At 46.9% G+C, this 19,748-nt stretch overlaps 1 protein-coding gene across 1 annotated transcript; it reads left to right on the top strand.

Moving 5' to 3' along the window:
- Nucleotides 1–1,521: 1,521 nt before the first annotated feature.
- On the top strand, nucleotides 1,522–18,434 carry Hrnr (hornerin). The gene is made up of 3 exons (XM_040752295.1): nucleotides 1,522–1,563; nucleotides 2,284–2,443; nucleotides 4,438–18,434. The coding sequence occupies exons 2-3, from the start codon at nucleotides 2,306–2,308 to the stop codon at nucleotides 17,554–17,556; spliced, it is 13,257 nt and encodes a 4,418-aa protein (XP_040608229.1). The 5' UTR covers nucleotides 1,522–1,563; nucleotides 2,284–2,305; the 3' UTR covers nucleotides 17,557–18,434.
- The last annotated feature ends 1,314 nt before the right edge of the window (nucleotides 18,435–19,748 follow it).

Here is a 19,748-nt window from a genome sequence, read left to right as displayed (position 1 = left end):
ACTTCACACACCAGGCAATTAGCCTAGATCTCTAGCTGACACAGGGATTAGTAATGCCCAGTTCCTCTTCTTCATAGTTTATAAATTATATAAGACATAGAAAAATATGTGTGTGAAGGAATAATCAACCAAATTACTAGCAAATCAAATAATGATGGATATTTCTTTCTAGTATATTTACAGGTACTATGATCTTTCTTTAGCAGCATTTTCAACTTTCTAATTTGGAGACTAAGTTAATGGCTCAGTCAGCAAAATACCTTCTATACAATCATGAGGACTTGAGTTCAGATTCAGCACTCAACCTCCTGCCCCCCAAAAATTAGGGCATCTGTAATCCTAGCACAGGGGAAGGGCAGATTCGCCAGAGCTCAGTGGCTAGGCAGTATAGCTGGCTTCAGTGAGAGACCCTGTCTCAAAAGACAATATGGAAAGTCATCAAGAAAGATGCCTGACATTGAATTCTAGCTTGTACAAGCACATAGACACACTCAGCACTCAGCACTCTCAGCACACACATACAACACACACACACATACACACACACACACACACATGAACCCATGCATACACACATTAACTTGAAAATCATGAACAAGTTATGATTCTCTCTTGAGTAATACTAGAAACATTTCTTACAGAAAGGACAAAGTTAATTGCAAAAAACAACAATTCACTAGACAGATACTGCTAATAGGTAATCCAAGGGGTGGGGGGAATATGAAATAGCATATGTTGAAGTAATTAACTCCAGATGAGCATAAAAGTAAATAAATATGCAGAGAAACAATTGAACTTAAGAGAATCCACAGGCAAGATCAGGAGGGACCTAGAAAACATGTTTCTGCTTGCTATGGTTATATGGTAGTTAAAATGAAGCTACATTCACGTATAGTTGTATAAGTTATATAAATTTAGTTAGACAAACAGATAAAAAGAAGAGCCTCTCTACAGTCGCTACTGACTCCCAAGAGGTGATAAAATCATGGACAGTGCCTGGCTGGAATCTCTTATATAAAACTAGTTTAAAATGGATGCATCAGACTAAGTGATATTTCATGCTTCTTCTGAACATCAAATTTCTTGATTTTTTTTTGACATTTGAGTTCTCATGTCATTCCATTCAACTTCTACTAAAGTATACAGCTGGCTGTCAATGCAGCATTCCATAGTTGGGTGCACACACATACACACACACACACACACACACACACACACACATACACACACACACACACACACACACACTTTTAATTTTTTTAAAAAAAAAGCCTTTCTGCAAAGTGTCCTGAGAGTTTAACAGGTGGGGCTGATACTAGCCCAGATTTGGGAACTGCTATTGCAATCTCAAGTTAACATGTAAGGAAGTAAGAAGGTAAACATCTGGGAGGTGGAGATGGAGAAGGAGCTGAACTTGTTTAGGAGTGAACTAGGACATGTCAAAGAAAGCAACTCCTCCCTAAGATGGACCATCATTGTCCCTATAAAAAGGCCAGTGTTTTCAACGAGCAGCACCCTGCAAGCAACATCAGTCTCCATCCTGCTGTTCCTCTGGTGACTCTGGTAAGTGAGCAGCTTCAGTTCTACTCACAATATTTAGGTCTACTAAATACTAAAGTCCACATTATACTCGAAAGTTTACTTTTTAGTACATTGTGATATAAAACTACACTGTTTATATTACCTATTTGAGGTCTTTCCTGGACAGTTTAGGAACCTAGTAAGGCCTTGGCAGCTTGTCTCTGTTTTCTTTCTGTGGTATAAGCAGAAAACACCCAAAACAGCCCTACATGAAGAATGAAAACAGAAGCTGTCTGATAGGAGCTACCTCAGCTCCTATCATTCTCTGTGGTTTGCTTTGCTCGTTTTTTTTCTACTTTCTTTATCCTGGAATGTTGAGAATCCAAATTAGCTACTGGGGCTCTTTGTAGATTTAGGCACAGTATATAAATGATATGCCTGTCCCTTATAGTGTAGTGGTTGAGACCTAGGAAGCAACTAAGGAATGGATGGATTAGCATATTCAGGTTTTCTATATCTCCAGAACAAATCAGGAGCCCCATTAAAAAGGCTCCTCCACATTCCTTCAGGTATCAAAGTAAGACATAGGGATCCTGCTCTAATTTCATCACTTTCTTGCTACATAGCTGGAGCAAGTTATTCAACTTTGGATTTACGTACAGAAAGAAAATTAATCATGACTGATAATTATCACAAATGACTGGAAGTAGTTAGGTATTTAAGAATTAAGTTAAAAGATGAATGTCTTACTCCCCCATCTAGGTTAACTTGAATTTGCAACAAGATGCCTAAACTCCTGCAAGGTATTGTCACTGTTATTGAAGTTTTCTACCAATATGCCACTGAAGATGAGAACTGTGACATGCTGAACAAAAAAGAAATGAAAGAACTTCTAGAAAATGAGTTTCACCAAATTCTGAAGGTAAGAACTCTGTACCAGAACTGAATTCTGAAGCAGTTTTCTGTTTTACCCTACCTTTTGTTTATATGTCAAACACCAGAGAAGACTCTCATATTTGGTAATAGAGAACTGAGTTTGGCAGACTTAAAATGCTATAAGCCATTGACTGATAATGTTTCCATAACATGATTAAGTTAAAGTGATCCTACCAAACAACAGGAAAATTCATATATTTAAATTTTTCCTGTCTGTGGGAGTAATTCTTATGACCCTCAGAAAATCTGCAGAATATATTGAACTCATATTCTTACATTTGGTTTTCTTTAGTGCAGAGTCCAAACCACTGCCTATTCCTAAGACCTCTTAAGTTGAGAACATTTGTATTAACCTATAAATCACCAAAAAGGGAAAGAAACACATTAAAATTATCATCTCTGGAAATAAACCTGTGGGAGCTTAAACCTATCCTTAAATTCAAATGCTTACTGAGTGTCATCTGGATTACTAGGGATCTCTTACATCACATGTAAGTATAGCCTTACACCCTAAACTCCTTCCTTCTCTTTTAGATCAGTATAGGATCCCAGGATTAGTATTGATTTCCTCCATATCAGAAGACACTACCACCTTCTCCATCCAGTTCAGAAAGAGACTTCTAAAACATTCCTCTTATCTCCAACAACACTGCTAGTCCTCTGGTTCAGGCTACCTTCTTTTTTGATCTCACCATACAAATTCCCCCAATTAGTCTCATCTGTTCTTAATATAAGGGTCAAAATTCATCAACATGATTTTAAATATATGATCTAGTCTCTATCTCTGTAGCTAGATGTCTTTACTCCTTGTACTAAATCAGCACTCTTGAATTTCTGTCAGTTCTTCAAATAAACCAGACCTCTTTCTTTTACCCTTTGTTCATAGCATCACCTCGATCTGTGTCTTCTCCCTAGTCTTTCCTCCCGCCTCCTTCTTTACTTGGTTAATTCTAACCCACCCTTCACTGAATAGCATATTCTCTCATTAATCTTTCTTGAATCACAATTGGTTCCACTTTGAATCACTCATATTAGTAATAATAAGTTATAAATTTTTATATTGAACCACTAGCCTTTACTTTTTAAATTTTATTTATTAACTCATTTTTTATTAAAACAGTGTTTCATGTAATATAGTCAGACCTTAAACTTGCTGTGTAGCTGAAAATGACCTTGAACTCCTGATGTTAGTGTCTCCACCTCCAGAATGAAGGGATTACGGGCATGTACCATAATGCACAGTATAACCACTGAAATGGTTCACTGCTTTAGATCCTCCATAACACAGTGCTAGGCAGAGAGTAGCTACACATACCCACGCAAAAGAAATATGTTTTAAAGTCTGTAACAAGCAAATAAACTAACTGAACAAAAATTATATAATTGATGCAGATATCTACAATTATTATTTATGCATAAGCTAATCATACTTGATTAACCATTACCCTTTTCTTTTTGTTGTTGTTGTTGTTTGTTTTGTTTTTGTTTTGTTTTTTGGCAAGACCTTACTTTTAATTCAAAGGAGCTCAGCAACTTGCCACACAACCTACACTGTTTTTAAACTCAGGATCATACTTTCTGACCTCCAAAGCACAGGTCTCAGCTATTATATTTATGAAAAATGATTGTGTCATGTGATTGCTTGAACCTTTGGATTGCATGCCCTCCTGGTTAATTCTTCTTGCCAATTTATTGCTTGTCTTGTTGCTGGCTGGTTCTTGCTCTCTATCTCTCTGTCTCTGTCTGTCTGTCTCTGTCTCTGTCTGTCTCTCTGTCTCTCTCTGTCTCTGTCTCTGTCTCTCTCTCTCTCTGTCTCTGTCTCTCTCTGTCTCTCTCCCCTCATTCTAGTCCAAAGAACTATGTGGTTATTTTCAATGTAACTTACAAAATATTCACATTTCTACAGCATTCTCCCAAATACTCAGCTAGTTTTACAGTTTATAGTTAAAAAGCCTTCATTTGTACATTATTCCTTTACAGAATCCAGATGATCCAGACACTGTAGATATCATCATGCAAAGTCTGGACAGAGATCATAACAACAAAGTGGATTTCACTGAGTATCTTCTGATGATAGTCAAGCTCACACAGGCTTGTAATAAAATTATTGGCAAAGATTACTGCCAAGCTTCAGGGTCAAAGCAGAAAAATCACAGTCACCAGGACCAAAAGGAACAGAGTGAAGGAGAAAAAGATGACAAAGAACAAGATGCCTCTTCAAGTTTTTCAAGTTCGAGTGCAGGAGAGACTAATACTTATTCCAGGGGCTCAAGAATAAGCAATAAACACAACTCTAAGTCAAGTTCTGGAAAATTGAAGGAAGGGAATCCACAAATTTCTGAACAAGAGAAAAGATCAAATTCAACTCACATGAAAAACACTGAAAAATACACAAAAGAAGATTACAGATCAGGATCAAAAAGCCACAGCAGAAGATCTAGCTCAAGTAAAGACAGGGGCAACCAACAAACTACACATAAATCAAGAGAATCTCCTTGTTCCAGGAGACAAGGATCTGGACAACATCAGAGTTCTGGTAATGGAAAATATGAGTTTTCATCAGAAGAATTATCAGGCTGCGGATCAGGACAGTCTACCAGCACTGGACAGCATGGCTCAGCATCTGGTCAGTCTACCAATTATGGAAACCACAATACAGGATCATGCCAGTCTTCTACACAGAAGAGAAATGGCTCTGAGTCAAGAAACTCTTTTGGAACCAGTGAAAACAATTCTGCAAGAAGTCATTCTTATGGCTCCAGTACACAACAATCTGGGAAAGGTCAGTCATCTGGCAGTGTACAACATGGCACTTCATCAGCACAGTCAGCGGGCTTGGGCTCAGGTCAGTCCTATGGTAAGCCTGAATCAGCATCAAGAGAGTCATCAAGACACAGCAGGACTGGGTCTAGCTCAAGGGAGTTTTCTGGCTCCCAACAGTATGAGTCTGGATCAAGAGAGGCATCAGGGCAAGGGCAGTCGTCTGGAAGAGGGCAACAGGGTTGCATCTCGGGACAGTCAGCAGGGAGGAATGAGCATGGATCTTCTTGTGGTCAGGCCACTAGCCATAGGGAGCATGGCTCTGGCTTAGGCTCTGGCTCTGGCTGTGGACAGTCTACCAGCTATGAAACACAAAACTCAGGGTCAGGACAGTCTTCTAGCCAGAGGAGTAGTGGCACTAGGGGAGAATATGGTTATTCATCGGGCCACGCTTCTGGCTCCACACGGCAAGGTCAGTCATCTGGTAGTGTACAACATGGTACTTCATCAGGACAGTCATCAGGAAGCAGCTCAGGTCAGTCCACTACTTATGGCCAGCATAGATCAGGATACAGAGAGTCTTCAAGCCAGAGAAGGACAAGGTCTAGCTCAAGGGAGTCTTCTGGCTCCCAACAATATGGGTCCGAATCTGGAGGGGCATCTGGGCGAGGCCAGGCTTCTGGGAGAGGGCAACAGGGTTCCATCTCTGGACAGTCAGCTGGGAGGCATCAGCATGGATCTTCCTGTGGTCACTCCACTAGCTATGGGGAGCATGGCTCTGGCTCTGGCTCTGGGCAGTCTGCCAGTTATGGAACACAAAACTCAGGGTCACGACAGTCTTCTAGCCAGAGGAGAAGTGGTTCTGGATCAGGGAAATCTTCCACTCTAGGAGAATATGGTTCTTCATCGGGCCATGCTTCTGGCTCCACACGGCAAGGTCAGTCATCTGGTAGTGTACAACATGGTACTTCATCAGGACAGTCATCAGGAAGCAGCTCAGGTCAGTCCACTACTTATGGCCAGCATAGATCAGGATCCAGAGAGTCTTCAAGCCAGAGAAGGACAAGGTCTAGCTCAAGGGAGTCTTCTGGCTCCCAACAATATGGGTCCGAATCTGGAGGGGCATCTGGGCGAGGCCAGGCTTCTGGGAGAGGGCAACAGGGTTCCATCTCTGGACAGTCAGCTGGGAGGCATCAGCATGGATCTTCCTGTGGTCACTCCACTAGCTATGGGGAGCATGGCTCTGGCTCTGGCTCTGGGCAGTCTGCCAGTTATGGAACACAAAACTCAGGGTCACGACAGTCTTCTAGCCAGAGGAGAAGTGGTTCTGGATCAGGGAAATCTTCCACTCTAGGAGAATATGGTTCTTCATCGGGCCACGCTTCTAGCTCCACACGGCAAGGTCAGTCATCTGGTAGTGTACAACATGGTACTTCATCAGGACAGTCATCAGGAAGCAGCACAGGTCAGTCCACTACTTATGGCCAGCATAGATCAGGATCCAGAGAGTCTTCAAGCCAGAGAAGGACAAGGTCTAGCTCAAGGGAGTCTTCTGGCTCCCAACAATACGGGTCCGAATCTGGAGGGGCATCTGGGCGAGGCCAGGCTTCTGGGAGAGGGCAACAGGGTTCCATCTCTGGACAGTCAGCTGGGAGGCATCAGCATGGATCTTCCTGTGGTCACTCCACTAGCTATGGGGAGCATGGCTCTGGCTCTGGCTCTGGGCAGTCTGCCAGTTATGGAACACAAAACTCAGGGTCACGACAGTCGTCTAGCCAGAGGAGAAGTGGTTCTGGATCAGGGAAATCTTCCACTCTAGGAGAATATGGTTCTTCATCGGGCCACGCTTCTAGCTCCACACGGCAAGGGCAGTCATCTGGTAGTGTACAACATGGTACTTCATCAGGACAGTCATCAGGAAGCAGCTCAGGTCAGTCCACTACTTATGGCCAGCATAGATCAGGATCCAGACAGTCTTCAAGCCAGAAAAGGACAAGGTCTAGCTCAAGGGAGTCTTCTGGATCCCAACAATACGGGTCTGGATCAGGAGAGGCTTCTGGCTTTAGTCAACAGGGATCTGGACACAGCCAGTATTCTGGAAGAGGGCAACAGGGTTCGATCTCTGGACAGTCAGAGGGGAGGCATCAGAGTGGATCTTGCTGTGGTCAGTCCTCTAGCTATGGGGAGCATGGCTCTGGCTCTGGGGAATCTCCCAGCTATGGAGCACACAACTCAGGGTCAGGACTGTCTTCTAGCCAGAGGAGTAGTGGCACTAGATCCAGACAGTCTTCTGGTAGAGGAGAATATGGTTCTTCATCGGGCCACGCTTCTGGCTCCACACGGCAAGGTCAGTCATCTGGTAGTGTACAACATGGTACTTCATCAGGACAGTCATCAGGAAGCAGCTCAGGTCAGTCCACTACTTATGGCCAGCATAGATCAGGATCCAGAGAGTCTTCAAGCCAGAGAAGGACAAGGTCTAGCTCAAGGGAGTCTTCTGGCTCCCAACAATACGGGTCCGAATCTGGAGGGGCATCTGGGCGAGGCCAGGCTTCTGGGAGAGGGCAACAGGGTTCCATCTCTGGACAGTCAGCTGGGAGGCATCAGCATGGATCTTCCTGTGGTCACTCCACTAGCTATGGGGAGCATGGCTCTGGCTCTGGCTCTGGACAGTCTGCCAGTTATGGAACACAAAACTCAGGGTCACGACAGTCTTCTAGCCAGAGGAGAAGTGGTTCTGGATCAGGGAAATCTTCCACTCTAGGAGAATATGGTTCTTCATCGGGCCATGCTTCTAGCTCCACCCGGCAAGGGCAGTCATCTGGTAGTGTACAACATGGTACTTCATCAGGACAGTCATCAGGAAGCAGCTCAGGTCAGTCCACTACTTATGGCCAGCATAGATCAGGATCCAGAGAGTCTTCAAGCCAGAGAAGGACAAGGTCTAGCTCAAGGGAGTCTTCTGGCTCCCAACAATACGGGTCTGGATCAGGAGAGGCTTCTGGCTTTAGTCAACAGGGATCTGGACACAGCCAGTCGTCTGGAAGAGGGCAACAGGGTTCAATCTCTGGACAGTCAGAGGGGAGGCATCAGAGTGGATCTTGCTGTGGTCAGTCCTCTAGCTATGGGGAGCATGGCTCTGGCTCTGGGCAATCTCCCAGCTATGGAACACACAACTCAGGGTCAGGACTGTCTTCTAGCCAGAGGAGTAGTGGCACTAGATCCAGACAGTCTTCTGGTAGAGGAGAATATGGTTCTTCATCGGGCCATGCTTCTGGCTCCACACGGCAAGGTCAGTCATCTGGTAGTGTACAACATGGTACTTCATCAGGACAGTCATCAGGAAGCAGCTCAGGTCAGTCCACTACTTATGGCCAGCATAGATCAGGATCCAGAGAGTCTTCAAGCCAGAGAAGGACAAGGTCTAGCTCAAGGGAGTCTTCTGGCTCCCAACAATATGGGTCAGAATCAGGAGGGGCATCTGGGCGAGGCCAGGCTTCTGGGAGAGGGCAACAGGGTTCCATCTCTGGACAGTCAGCTGGGAGGCATCAGCATGGATCTTCCTGTGGTCACTCCACTAGCTATGGGGAGCATGGCTCTGGCTCTGGCTCTGGGCAGTCTGCCAGTTATGGAACACAAAACTCAGGGTCAGGACTGTCTTCTAGCCAGAGGAGAAGTGGTTCTGGATCAGGGAAATCTTCCACTCTAGGAGAATATGGTTCTTCATCGGGCCATGCTTCTAGCTCCACACGGCAAGGGCAGTCATCTGGTAGTGTACAACATGGTACTTCATCAGGACAGTCATCAGGAAGCAGCTCAGGTCAGTCCACTACTTATGGCCAGCATAGATCAGGATCCAGAGAGTCTTCAAGCCAGAGAAGGACAAGGTCTAGCTCAAGGGAGTCTTCTGGATCCCTGCAATATGGGTCTGGATCAGGAGAGGCTTCTGGCTTTAGTCAACAGGGATCTGGACACAGCCAGTATTCTGGAAGAGGGCAACAGGGTTCGATCTCTGGACAGTCAGAGGGGAGGCATCAGAGTGGATCTTGCTGTGGTCAGTCCTCTAGCTATGGGGAGCATGGCTCTAGCTCTGGGGAATCTCCCAGCTATGGAGCACACAACTCAGGGTCAGGACTGTCTTCTAGCCAGAGGAGTAGTGGCACTAGATCCAGACAGTCTTCTGGTAGAGGAGAATATGGTTCTTCATCGGGCCACGCTTCTGGCTCCACACGGCAAGGTCAGTCATCTGGTAGTGTACAACATGGTACTTCATCAGGACAGTCATCAGGAAGCAGCTCAGGTCAGTCCACTACTTATGGCCAGCATAGATCAGGATCCAGAGAGTCTTCAAGCCAGAGAAGGACAAGGTCTAGCTCAAGGGAGTCTTCTGGCTCCCAACAATATGGGTCAGAATCAGGAGGGGCATCTGGGCGAGGCCAGGCTTCTGGGAGAGGGCAACAGGGTTCCATCTCTGGACAGTCAGCTGGGAGGCATCAGCATGGATCTTCCTGTGGTCACTCCACTAGCTATGGGGAGCATGGCTCTGGCTCTGGCTCTGGGCAGTCTGCCAGTTATGGAACACAAAACTCAGGGTCAGGACTGTCTTCTAGCCAGAGGAGAAGTGGTTCTGGATCAGGGAAATCTTCCACTCTAGGAGAATATGGTTCTTCATCGGGCCATGCTTCTAGCTCCACACGGCAAGGGCAGTCATCTGGTAGTGTACAACATGGTACTTCATCAGGACAGTCATCAGGAAGCAGCTCAGGTCAGTCCACTACTTATGGCCAGCATAGATCAGGATCCAGAGAGTCTTCAAGCCAGAGAAGGACAAGGTCTAGCTCAAGGGAGTCTTCTGGATCCCTGCAATATGGGTCTGGATCAGGAGAGGCTTCTGGCTTTAGTCAACAGGGATCTGGACACAGCCAGTATTCTGGAAGAGGGCAACAGGGTTCGATCTCTGGACAGTCAGAGGGGAGGCATCAGAGTGGATCTTGCTGTGGTCAGTCCTCTAGCTATGGGGAGCATGGCTCTAGCTCTGGGGAATCTCCCAGCTATGGAGCACACAACTCAGGGTCAGGACTGTCTTCTAGCCAGAGGAGTAGTGGCACTAGATCCAGACAGTCTTCTGGTAGAGGAGAATATGGTTCTTCATCGGGCCACGCTTCTGGCTCCACACGGCAAGGTCAGTCATCTGGTAGTGTACAACATGGTACTTCATCAGGACAGTCATCAGGAAGCAGCTCAGGTCAGTCCACTACTTATGGCCAGCATAGATCAGGATCCAGAGAGTCTTCAAGCCAGAGAAGGACAAGGTCTAGCTCAAGGGAGTCTTCTGGCTCCCAACAATACGGGTCCGAATCTGGAGGGGCATCTGGGCGAGGCCAGGCTTCTGGGAGAGGGCAACAGGGTTCCATCTCTGGACAGTCAGCTGGGAGGCATCAGCATGGATCTTCCTGTGGTCACTCCACTAGCTATGGGGAGCATGGCTCTGGCTCTGGCTCTGGGCAGTCTGCCAGTTATGGAACACAAAACTCAGGGTCACGACAGTCTTCTAGCCAGAGGAGAAGTGGTTCTGGATCAGGGAAATCTTCCACTCTAGGAGAATATGGTTCTTCATCGGGCCATGCTTCTAGCTCCACCCGGCAAGGGCAGTCATCTGGTAGTGTACAACATGGTACTTCATCAGGACAGTCATCAGGAAGCAGCTCAGGGCAGTCCACTACTTATGGCCAGCATAGATCAGGATCCAGAGAGTCTTCAAGCCAGAGAAGGACAAGGTCTAGCTCAAGGGAGTCTTCTGGCTCCCAACAATATGGGTCAGAATCAGGAGGGGCATCTGGGCGAGGCCAGGCTTCTGGGAGAGGGCAACAGGGTTCCATCTCTGGACAGTCAGCTGGGAGGCATCAGCATGGATCTTCCTGTGGTCACTCCACTAGCTATGGGGAGCATGGCTCTGGCTCTGGCTCTGGGCAGTCTGCCAGTTATGGAACACAAAACTCAGGGTCAGGACTGTCTTCTAGCCAGAGGAGAAGTGGTTCTGGATCAGGGAAATCTTCCACTCTAGGAGAATATGGTTCTTCATCGGGCCATGCTTCTAGCTCCACACGGCAAGGGCAGTCATCTGGTAGTGTACAACATGGTACTTCATCAGGACAGTCATCAGGAAGCAGCTCAGGTCAGTCCACTACTTATGGCCAGCATAGATCAGGATCCAGAGAGTCTTCAAGCCAGAGAAGGACAAGGTCTAGCTCAAGGGAGTCTTCTGGATCCCTGCAATATGGGTCTGGATCAGGAGAGGCTTCTGGCTTTAGTCAACAGGGATCTGGACACAGCCAGTATTCTGGAAGAGGGCAACAGGGTTCGATCTCTGGACAGTCAGAGGGGAGGCATCAGAGTGGATCTTGCTGTGGTCAGTCCTCTAGCTATGGGGAGCATGGCTCTAGCTCTGGGGAATCTCCCAGCTATGGAGCACACAACTCAGGGTCAGGACTGTCTTCTAGCCAGAGGAGTAGTGGCACTAGATCCAGACAGTCTTCTGGTAGAGGAGAATATGGTTCTTCATCGGGCCACGCTTCTGGCTCCACACGGCAAGGTCAGTCATCTGGTAGTGTACAACATGGTACTTCATCAGGACAGTCATCAGGAAGCAGCTCAGGTCAGTCCACTACTTATGGCCAGCATAGATCAGGATCCAGAGAGTCTTCAAGCCAGAGAAGGACAAGGTCTAGCTCAAGGGAGTCTTCTGGCTCCCAACAATACGGGTCCGAATCTGGAGGGGCATCTGGGCGAGGCCAGGCTTCTGGGAGAGGGCAACAGGGTTCCATCTCTGGACAGTCAGCTGGGAGGCATCAGCATGGATCTTCCTGTGGTCACTCCACTAGCTATGGGGAGCATGGCTCTGGCTCTGGCTCTGGGCAGTCTGCCAGTTATGGAACACAAAACTCAGGGTCACGACAGTCTTCTAGCCAGAGGAGAAGTGGTTCTGGATCAGGGAAATCTTCCACTCTAGGAGAATATGGTTCTTCATCGGGCCATGCTTCTAGCTCCACCCGGCAAGGGCAGTCATCTGGTAGTGTACAACATGGTACTTCATCAGGACAGTCATCAGGAAGCAGCTCAGGTCAGTCCACTACTTATGGCCAGCATAGATCAGGATCCAGAGAGTCTTCAAGCCAGAGAAGGACAAGGTCTAGCTCAAGGGAGTCTTCTGGCTCCCAACAATATGGGTCAGAATCAGGAGGGGCATCTGGGCGAGGCCAGGCTTCTGGGAGAGGGCAACAGGGTTCCATCTCTGGACAGTCAGCTGGGAGGCATCAGCATGGATCTTCCTGTGGTCACTCCACTAGCTATGGGGAGCATGGCTCTGGCTCTGGCTCTGGGCAGTCTGCCAGTTATGGAACACAAAACTCAGGGTCAGGACTGTCTTCTAGCCAGAGGAGAAGTGGTTCTGGATCAGGGAAATCTTCCACTCTAGGAGAATATGGTTCTTCATCGGGCCATGCTTCTAGCTCCACACGGCAAGGGCAGTCATCTGGTAGTGTACAACATGGTACTTCATCAGGACAGTCATCAGGAAGCAGCTCAGGTCAGTCCACTACTTATGGCCAGCATAGATCAGGATCCAGAGAGTCTTCAAGCCAGAGAAGGACAAGGTCTAGCTCAAGGGAGTCTTCTGGATCCCTGCAATATGGGTCTGGATCAGGAGAGGCTTCTGGCTTTAGTCAACAGGGATCTGGACACAGCCAGTATTCTGGAAGAGGGCAACAGGGTTCGATCTCTGGACAGTCAGAGGGGAGGCATCAGAGTGGATCTTGCTGTGGTCAGTCCTCTAGCTATGGGGAGCATGGCTCTAGCTCTGGGGAATCTCCCAGCTATGGAGCACACAACTCAGGGTCAGGACTGTCTTCTAGCCAGAGGAGTAGTGGCACTAGATCCAGACAGTCTTCTGGTAGAGGAGAATATGGTTCTTCATCGGGCCACGCTTCTGGCTCCACACGGCAAGGTCAGTCATCTGGTAGTGTACAACATGGTACTTCATCAGGACAGTCATCAGGAAGCAGCTCAGGTCAGTCCACTACTTATGGCCAGCATAGATCAGGATCCAGAGAGTCTTCAAGCCAGAGAAGGACAAGGTCTAGCTCAAGGGAGTCTTCTGGCTCCCAACAATACGGGTCCGAATCTGGAGGGGCATCTGGGCGAGGCCAGGCTTCTGGGAGAGGGCAACAGGGTTCCATCTCTGGACAGTCAGCTGGGAGGCATCAGCATGGATCTTCCTGTGGTCACTCCACTAGCTATGGGGAGCATGGCTCTGGCTCTGGCTCTGGGCAGTCTGCCAGTTATGGAACACAAAACTCAGGGTCACGACAGTCTTCTAGCCAGAGGAGAAGTGGTTCTGGATCAGGGAAATCTTCCACTCTAGGAGAATATGGTTCTTCATCGGGCCATGCTTCTAGCTCCACCCAGCAAGGGCAGTCATCTGGTAGTGTACAACATGGTACTTCATCAGGACAGTCATCAGGAAGCAGCTCAGGTCAGTCCACTACTTATGGCCAGCATGGATCAGGATCCAGAGAGTCTTCAAGCCAGAGAAGGACAAGGTCTAGCTCAAGGGAGTCTTCTGGATCCCTGCAATATGGGTCTGGATCAGGAGAGGCTTCTGGCTTTAGTCAACACGGATTTGGACACAGCCAGTCGTCTGGAAGAGGGCAACAGGGTTCAATCTCTGGACAGTCAGAGGGGAGGCATCAGAGTGGATCTTGCTGTGGTCAGTCCTCTAGCTATGGGGAGCATGGCTCTGGCTCTGGGCAATCTCCCAGCTATGGAACACACAACTCAGGGTCAGGACTGTCTTCTAGCCAGAGGAGTAGTGGCACTAGATCCAGACAGTCTTCTGGTAGAGGAGAATATGGTTCTTCATCGGGCCACGCTTCTGGCTCCACACGGCAAGGTCAGTCATCTGGTAGTGTACAACATGGTACTTCATCAGGACAGTCATCAGGAAGCAGCTCAGGTCAGTCCACTACTTATGGCCAGCATAGATCAGGATCCAGAGAGTCTTCAAGCCAGAGAAGGACAAGGTCTAGCTCAAGGGAGTCTTCTGGCTCCCAACAATACGGGTCCGAATCTGGAGGGGCATCTGGGCGAGGCCAGGCTTCTGGGAGAGGGCAACAGGGTTCCATCTCTGGACAGTCAGCTGGGAGGCATCAGCATGGATCTTCCTGTGGTCACTCCACTAGCTATGGGGAGCATGGCTCTGGCTCTGGCTCTGGACAGTCTGCCAGTTATGGAACACAAAACTCAGGGTCACGACAGTCTTCTAGCCAGAGGAGAAGTGGTTCTGGATCAGGGAAATCTTCCACTCTAGGAGAATATGGTTCTTCATCGGGCCATGCTTCTAGCTCCACACGGCAAGGGCAGTCATCTGGTAGTGTACAACATGGTACTTCATCAGGACAGTCATCAGGAAGCAGCTCAGGTCAGTCCACTACTTATGGCCAGCATAGATCAGGATCCAGAGAGTCTTCAAGCCAGAGAAGGACAAGGTCTAGCTCAAGGGAGTCTTCTGGATCCCTGCAATATGGGTCTGGATCAGGAGAGGCTTCTGGCTTTAGTCAACACGGATTTGGACACAGCCAGTCGTCTGGAAGAGGGCAACAGGGTTCGATCTCTGGACAGTCAGAGGGGAGGCATCAGAGTGGATCTTGCTGTGGTCAGTCCTCTAGCTATGGGGAGCATGGCTCTGGCTCTGGGCAATCTCCCAGCTATGGAACACACAACTCAGGGTCAGGACTGTCTTCTAGCCAGAGGAGTAGTGGCACTAGATCCAGACAGTCTTCTGGTAGAGGAGAATATGGTTCTTCATCGGGCCACGCTTCTGGCTCCACACGGCAAGGTCAGTCATCTGGTAGTGTACAACATGGTACTTCATCAGGACAGTCATCAGGAAGCAGCTTAGGTCAGTCCACTACTTATGGCCAGCATAGATCAGGATCCAGAGAGTCTTCAAGCCAGAGAAGGACAAGGTCTAGCTCAAGGGAGTCTTCTGGCTCCCAACAATACGGGTCCGAATCAGGAGGGGCATCTGGGCGAGGCCAGGCTTCTGGGAGAGGGCAACAGGGTTCCATCTCTGGACAGTCAGCTGGGAGGCATCAGCATGGATCTTCCTGTGGTCACTCCACTAGCTATGGGGAGCATGGCTCTGGCTCTGGCTCTGGGCAGTCTGCCAGTTATGGAACACAAAACTCAGGGTCACGACAGTCTTCTAGCCAGAGGAGAAGTGGTTCTGGATCAGGGAAATCTTCCACTCTAGGAGAATATGGTTCTTCATCGGGCCATGCTTCTAGCTCCACATGGCAAGGGCAGTCATCTGGTAGTGTACAACATGGTACTTCATCAGGACAGTCATCAGGAAGCAGCTCAGGTCAGTCCACTACTTATGGCCAGCATGGATCAGGATCCAGAGAGTCTTCAAGCCAGAGAAGGACAAGGTCTAGCTCAAGGGAGTCTTCTGGCTCCCAACAATATGGGTCAGAATCAGGAGGGGCATCTGGGCGAGGCCAGGCTTCTGGGAGAGGGCAACAGGGTTCCATCTCTGGACAGTCAGCTGGGAGGCATAAGCATGGATCTTCCTGTAGTCCCTCCACCAGCTATGGGGAGCATGGCTCTGGCTCTTGCTCTGGGCAGTCTGCCAGATATGGAACACAAAACTCAGGGTCAGGACATTCTTCTAGCCAGAGGAGAAGTGGTTCTGGATCAGGGAAATCTTCCACCCTAGGAGAATATGGTTCTTCATCGGGCCATGCTTCTAGCTCCACACAGCAAGGTCAGTCATCTGGTAGTGTACACCATGGCACTTCATTAGGACAGCCTTCAGGATGGAGCTCAGGTCAGTCTACTACTTATGGCCAGCATAGTTCAGGATCCAGAGAGTCGTCAAGCCAGAGAAGGACAAGGTCCAGCTCAAGGGAGTCTTCTGGATCCCTACAATATGGGTCTGGATCAGAAGAAGCTTCTCGCTGTAGTCAACAGGGAGCTGGACACAGCCATTGTTCTGGAACAGGGCAGCAGGGTTCCTACTCTGGAATGTCATCAGGGTGGCACTCAGGTCATGCCACTCCCTATGGCCATAATGGATCAGAATCAAGAGAGTCTTCAAGCCAGGGTAGGGCTAGGTCTAGCTCAAGGGAATCTTCTGGCTCAGAACATTATGGGTCTGTATCAGGAGGGGTATCTGGGTGTAGTCAACAGGGATTTGGTCAATGCCAGTCTTCTGGTAGTGAACAACTGGGTTCCTTTCCCCACCAATCATCTTCCTATAATCAGTATGCATCTGGCAGTAGTCAATCATCTTGTATAGGACAACCTTATTCGTCATCCAGACAACCACCAAATTCTAGGCCTTTTCAATACAACTCAGGTCAGTCACCTAACTGTAATCAGCATGAATCTAATTCCTGGCAGTCTTCTAGCTGTGACCATCAAAGGTCTGGATTATATCAGCCATCTTACAGTAGTAATCATCAGTCTACCTATGGTGAGTCTTCCCAGTTTGGTCAGAGTGTGTCTGGCTCAGGAGAGTATTCTAGCTGTGATAACCAAGTGTCTAGTTCAGGTCAGTCTACTTACAGCCAACATCATTCCCACATAAATCAGTCTCCTGACTATGGACAGTATAGTCCACTAGCAGATCAGTCATACCATCATGGTCAGTGTGGATCTAATTCAAACCAGTCTTTCTGCAGTGGTCAACAAGTGTCTGGTTCAAGTCAGTCTTCTAACTATGGCCAATATGAATGCCCCTTGAGTCATTATACTAGCCAGAGCCAATATGGTGCTGGGTGTAGTCAGGGTTTTAGCTCTGAACAATATGGGTCTGGTTCCTATCCCTCTTCTATGTGTAGACAAACTTGTCCCAGGTCTGGTCCATGTCCTAGTTTACAACAATATGGTTCTGATTCATGTCACACATTTAGCTCTGGATCATGTGGTTCTGGATATGACCAATATTCTAGTTATAAGCAAAGTCAATCAAATCAGAGATGTGGAAACCAATGGGAATCTAGCTGTAGCCCCTCAACTTGTAATAAAAATCAATCAGTAAGTGTGCATAGGCAAGTAGAAACCTCCTCAGGTTTTAATTTTGGACAATTTACACCTTCACATGGACACAGTAGATTCAATACTACTGGTCAACTGTCACGGTACAATGTGGACAATAGAGAAGTTGACTCTGACTATAAGAGAGTCAGGGACGGTAACTCTGGAATGAGAAATATAGGCTTAGATTCTGTCAGTAGTAGCACTCCACTCTATGAGTATGTCCAGGAGCAGAGACGCTAATTCTCAGAGTAAGTAAGGGACTGAGGTAAAAGTAACTTAAAAGTTAATTTAAGAAATAAGTTGTTGTAGAACTTTTTCTCAATCTGGACACACATGCTCTCATTCTTTTAAAATGAAAATTAGCCTATATTCCTTGTTACTGAGTTCTTCCCAAATAATGCATGATATTTGAAATACCTAATTAGGATCTATTTCAGTTGCTGAATGCCTAATTTAGGGAAATTAAGTTTTGAAGAATTGGGTGTTTAGTGGGATTAAGTTTGGAAGAATAGTTTAAAGAGTATGGTGTTTGGTTAAGGACTCTATCTAAAAGATTATTATTTAATGAGGAATGATGCTAAAGCTAAGCTTGTAGTGTTAAAGGGTAATATAGTATAAATATGCTCTCATTCCAGCTGCCAAGGCTTTATCTTACATCAACACACAATCTAATTCTTAATGTACATTACATTAGATGGCAAGAGAAAGAGGAGGAAAAAGGATAGGGTATTGATTTCTATTTACCCAAATCAACAAGAAACTTCTTTGGTACATTTTAAATCAGTAAGTGAACAAGTGTAATTAAATTTTTGCTTCAGATGCTTCTCTCTAGCCACTGGAAAAGAGGTGCACGACCGAAGAATCCAAATGTGGGCCTTAACTTTATTTCATCAACAAAGATCATTGCTTCCATTTGTATGAAATTTCAGATAAGAAAACTTTAGATATATCACAGCATGGAAATACTGGTCCTCCTATGTAGAGATATCATAACCAGATGGAAAGGAAGCTTGCCATTGTTACATAGTTCTTTGTTTCACTGTAACATATCTGTTTTAAGTCTTTGGATTTGATTAACTTGATTGCATTATACTGACAATAAATTAGTGGTGACTAAATATTGAGATTTGTCGTTCCTCTGCTTCAGTTCACATCTTTCATACAAGTGGTCAAACTAGAAACCAACACAAGTATCTGTGTCCCAAAGTTCCATAATCCACAGACTATCCAGATAAAAATTAAAGTCTCCCAGTACTCTCTCCTTCTATCCTCTCTTGACCTAATTCCTCCTGTTGCTCACCCTCATCCAGACCCCTCCCCTCACCCATCATATTTATTCTATTTCCCCTTCACAGTGAGATACATGTGCCCCCTCCTGCCTTGAGTCCTCTTTGTTACTTGGCTTTTCTGGGGCTGTGGACTGTAGCATGGCTAGCCTTTACTTTATGGCTAATATCCACTTATGAGTGTGTACATATCATGCTTGTCTTTTTGGGTCTGGGTTACCTCACACAGGATGATCTTTTCTAGATCCATCAATTTGCCTGAAGATATCATGATGTCATTGTTTTTAACAACTGAGTAATAATACTCCATTGTACAAATGTACCACATTTCCTTTACCCATTCTTTGTCTGATGAATATGTAGATTGTTTCCAGTCTCTGGCTATTACAAACATGGTCAGGAGGCATCTCTGGGATGATCTGGAAACCTAGTACAATGGGAACCCACAGGAATCTATGAGGGTGACCCTAGCTAAGGTTTTTATTAATGGACCCTGTCTGGCCATCTCCTATAACCAGGCAAGACTTCCACTGGAGGGACTGGGACCCAAATCCAGCCACATAACCTTTGGCATAAAATTTCACCTCCCAACAAAATGTGCTGGGGTAAAAATAATGGAGAAATGATGGGAGTAGCCAACCAATGACTGGTCCAGCTAGCGACCCGTACCATGAGAGGGAGCCCATCCCTGACACTGCCTAGAGGGCCTGGACCCAGAAGCTGGACAGTCTAGGGACCCAGGACAGAACCAAACATGACTGGCAATAAAAAACAAAATAAAAGTTAATTAAATGATTCCTAATGATAGTCTTCTATACACTATACTCATAGATTGTTGCCTAGCCCAGTTGCCATCAAAGAGGCTTCACCTAGCTTCTAAAGGAAACAGATACAAGCCGGGCGGTGGTGGCGCACGCCTTTAATCCCAGCACTTGGGAGGCAGAGGCAGGCGGATCTTTGTGCGTTCGGGGCCAGGCTGGACCGATAGCCTCCGAAACAATACAGAGAAACCCTGTCTCGTAAAAACCAAAAAAAAAAAAAAAAAAAGGAAACAGATACAGAAATCCACAGCCAAATATTAGGCAGAGCTCAGGGAATCCTGTGGAAGATGGGGAGGAAGGATTGGGGGAGCCAGAAGTGTCAAGG

This window comes from Mesocricetus auratus, unplaced genomic scaffold (assembly GCF_017639785.1).
Source record: "Mesocricetus auratus isolate SY011 unplaced genomic scaffold, BCM_Maur_2.0 Super-Scaffold_100009, whole genome shotgun sequence".
In the NCBI taxonomy this organism is placed as follows: Eukaryota; Metazoa; Chordata; class Mammalia; order Rodentia; family Cricetidae; genus Mesocricetus; species Mesocricetus auratus.
This window is presented reverse-complemented; position numbering and strand designations above follow the sequence as displayed.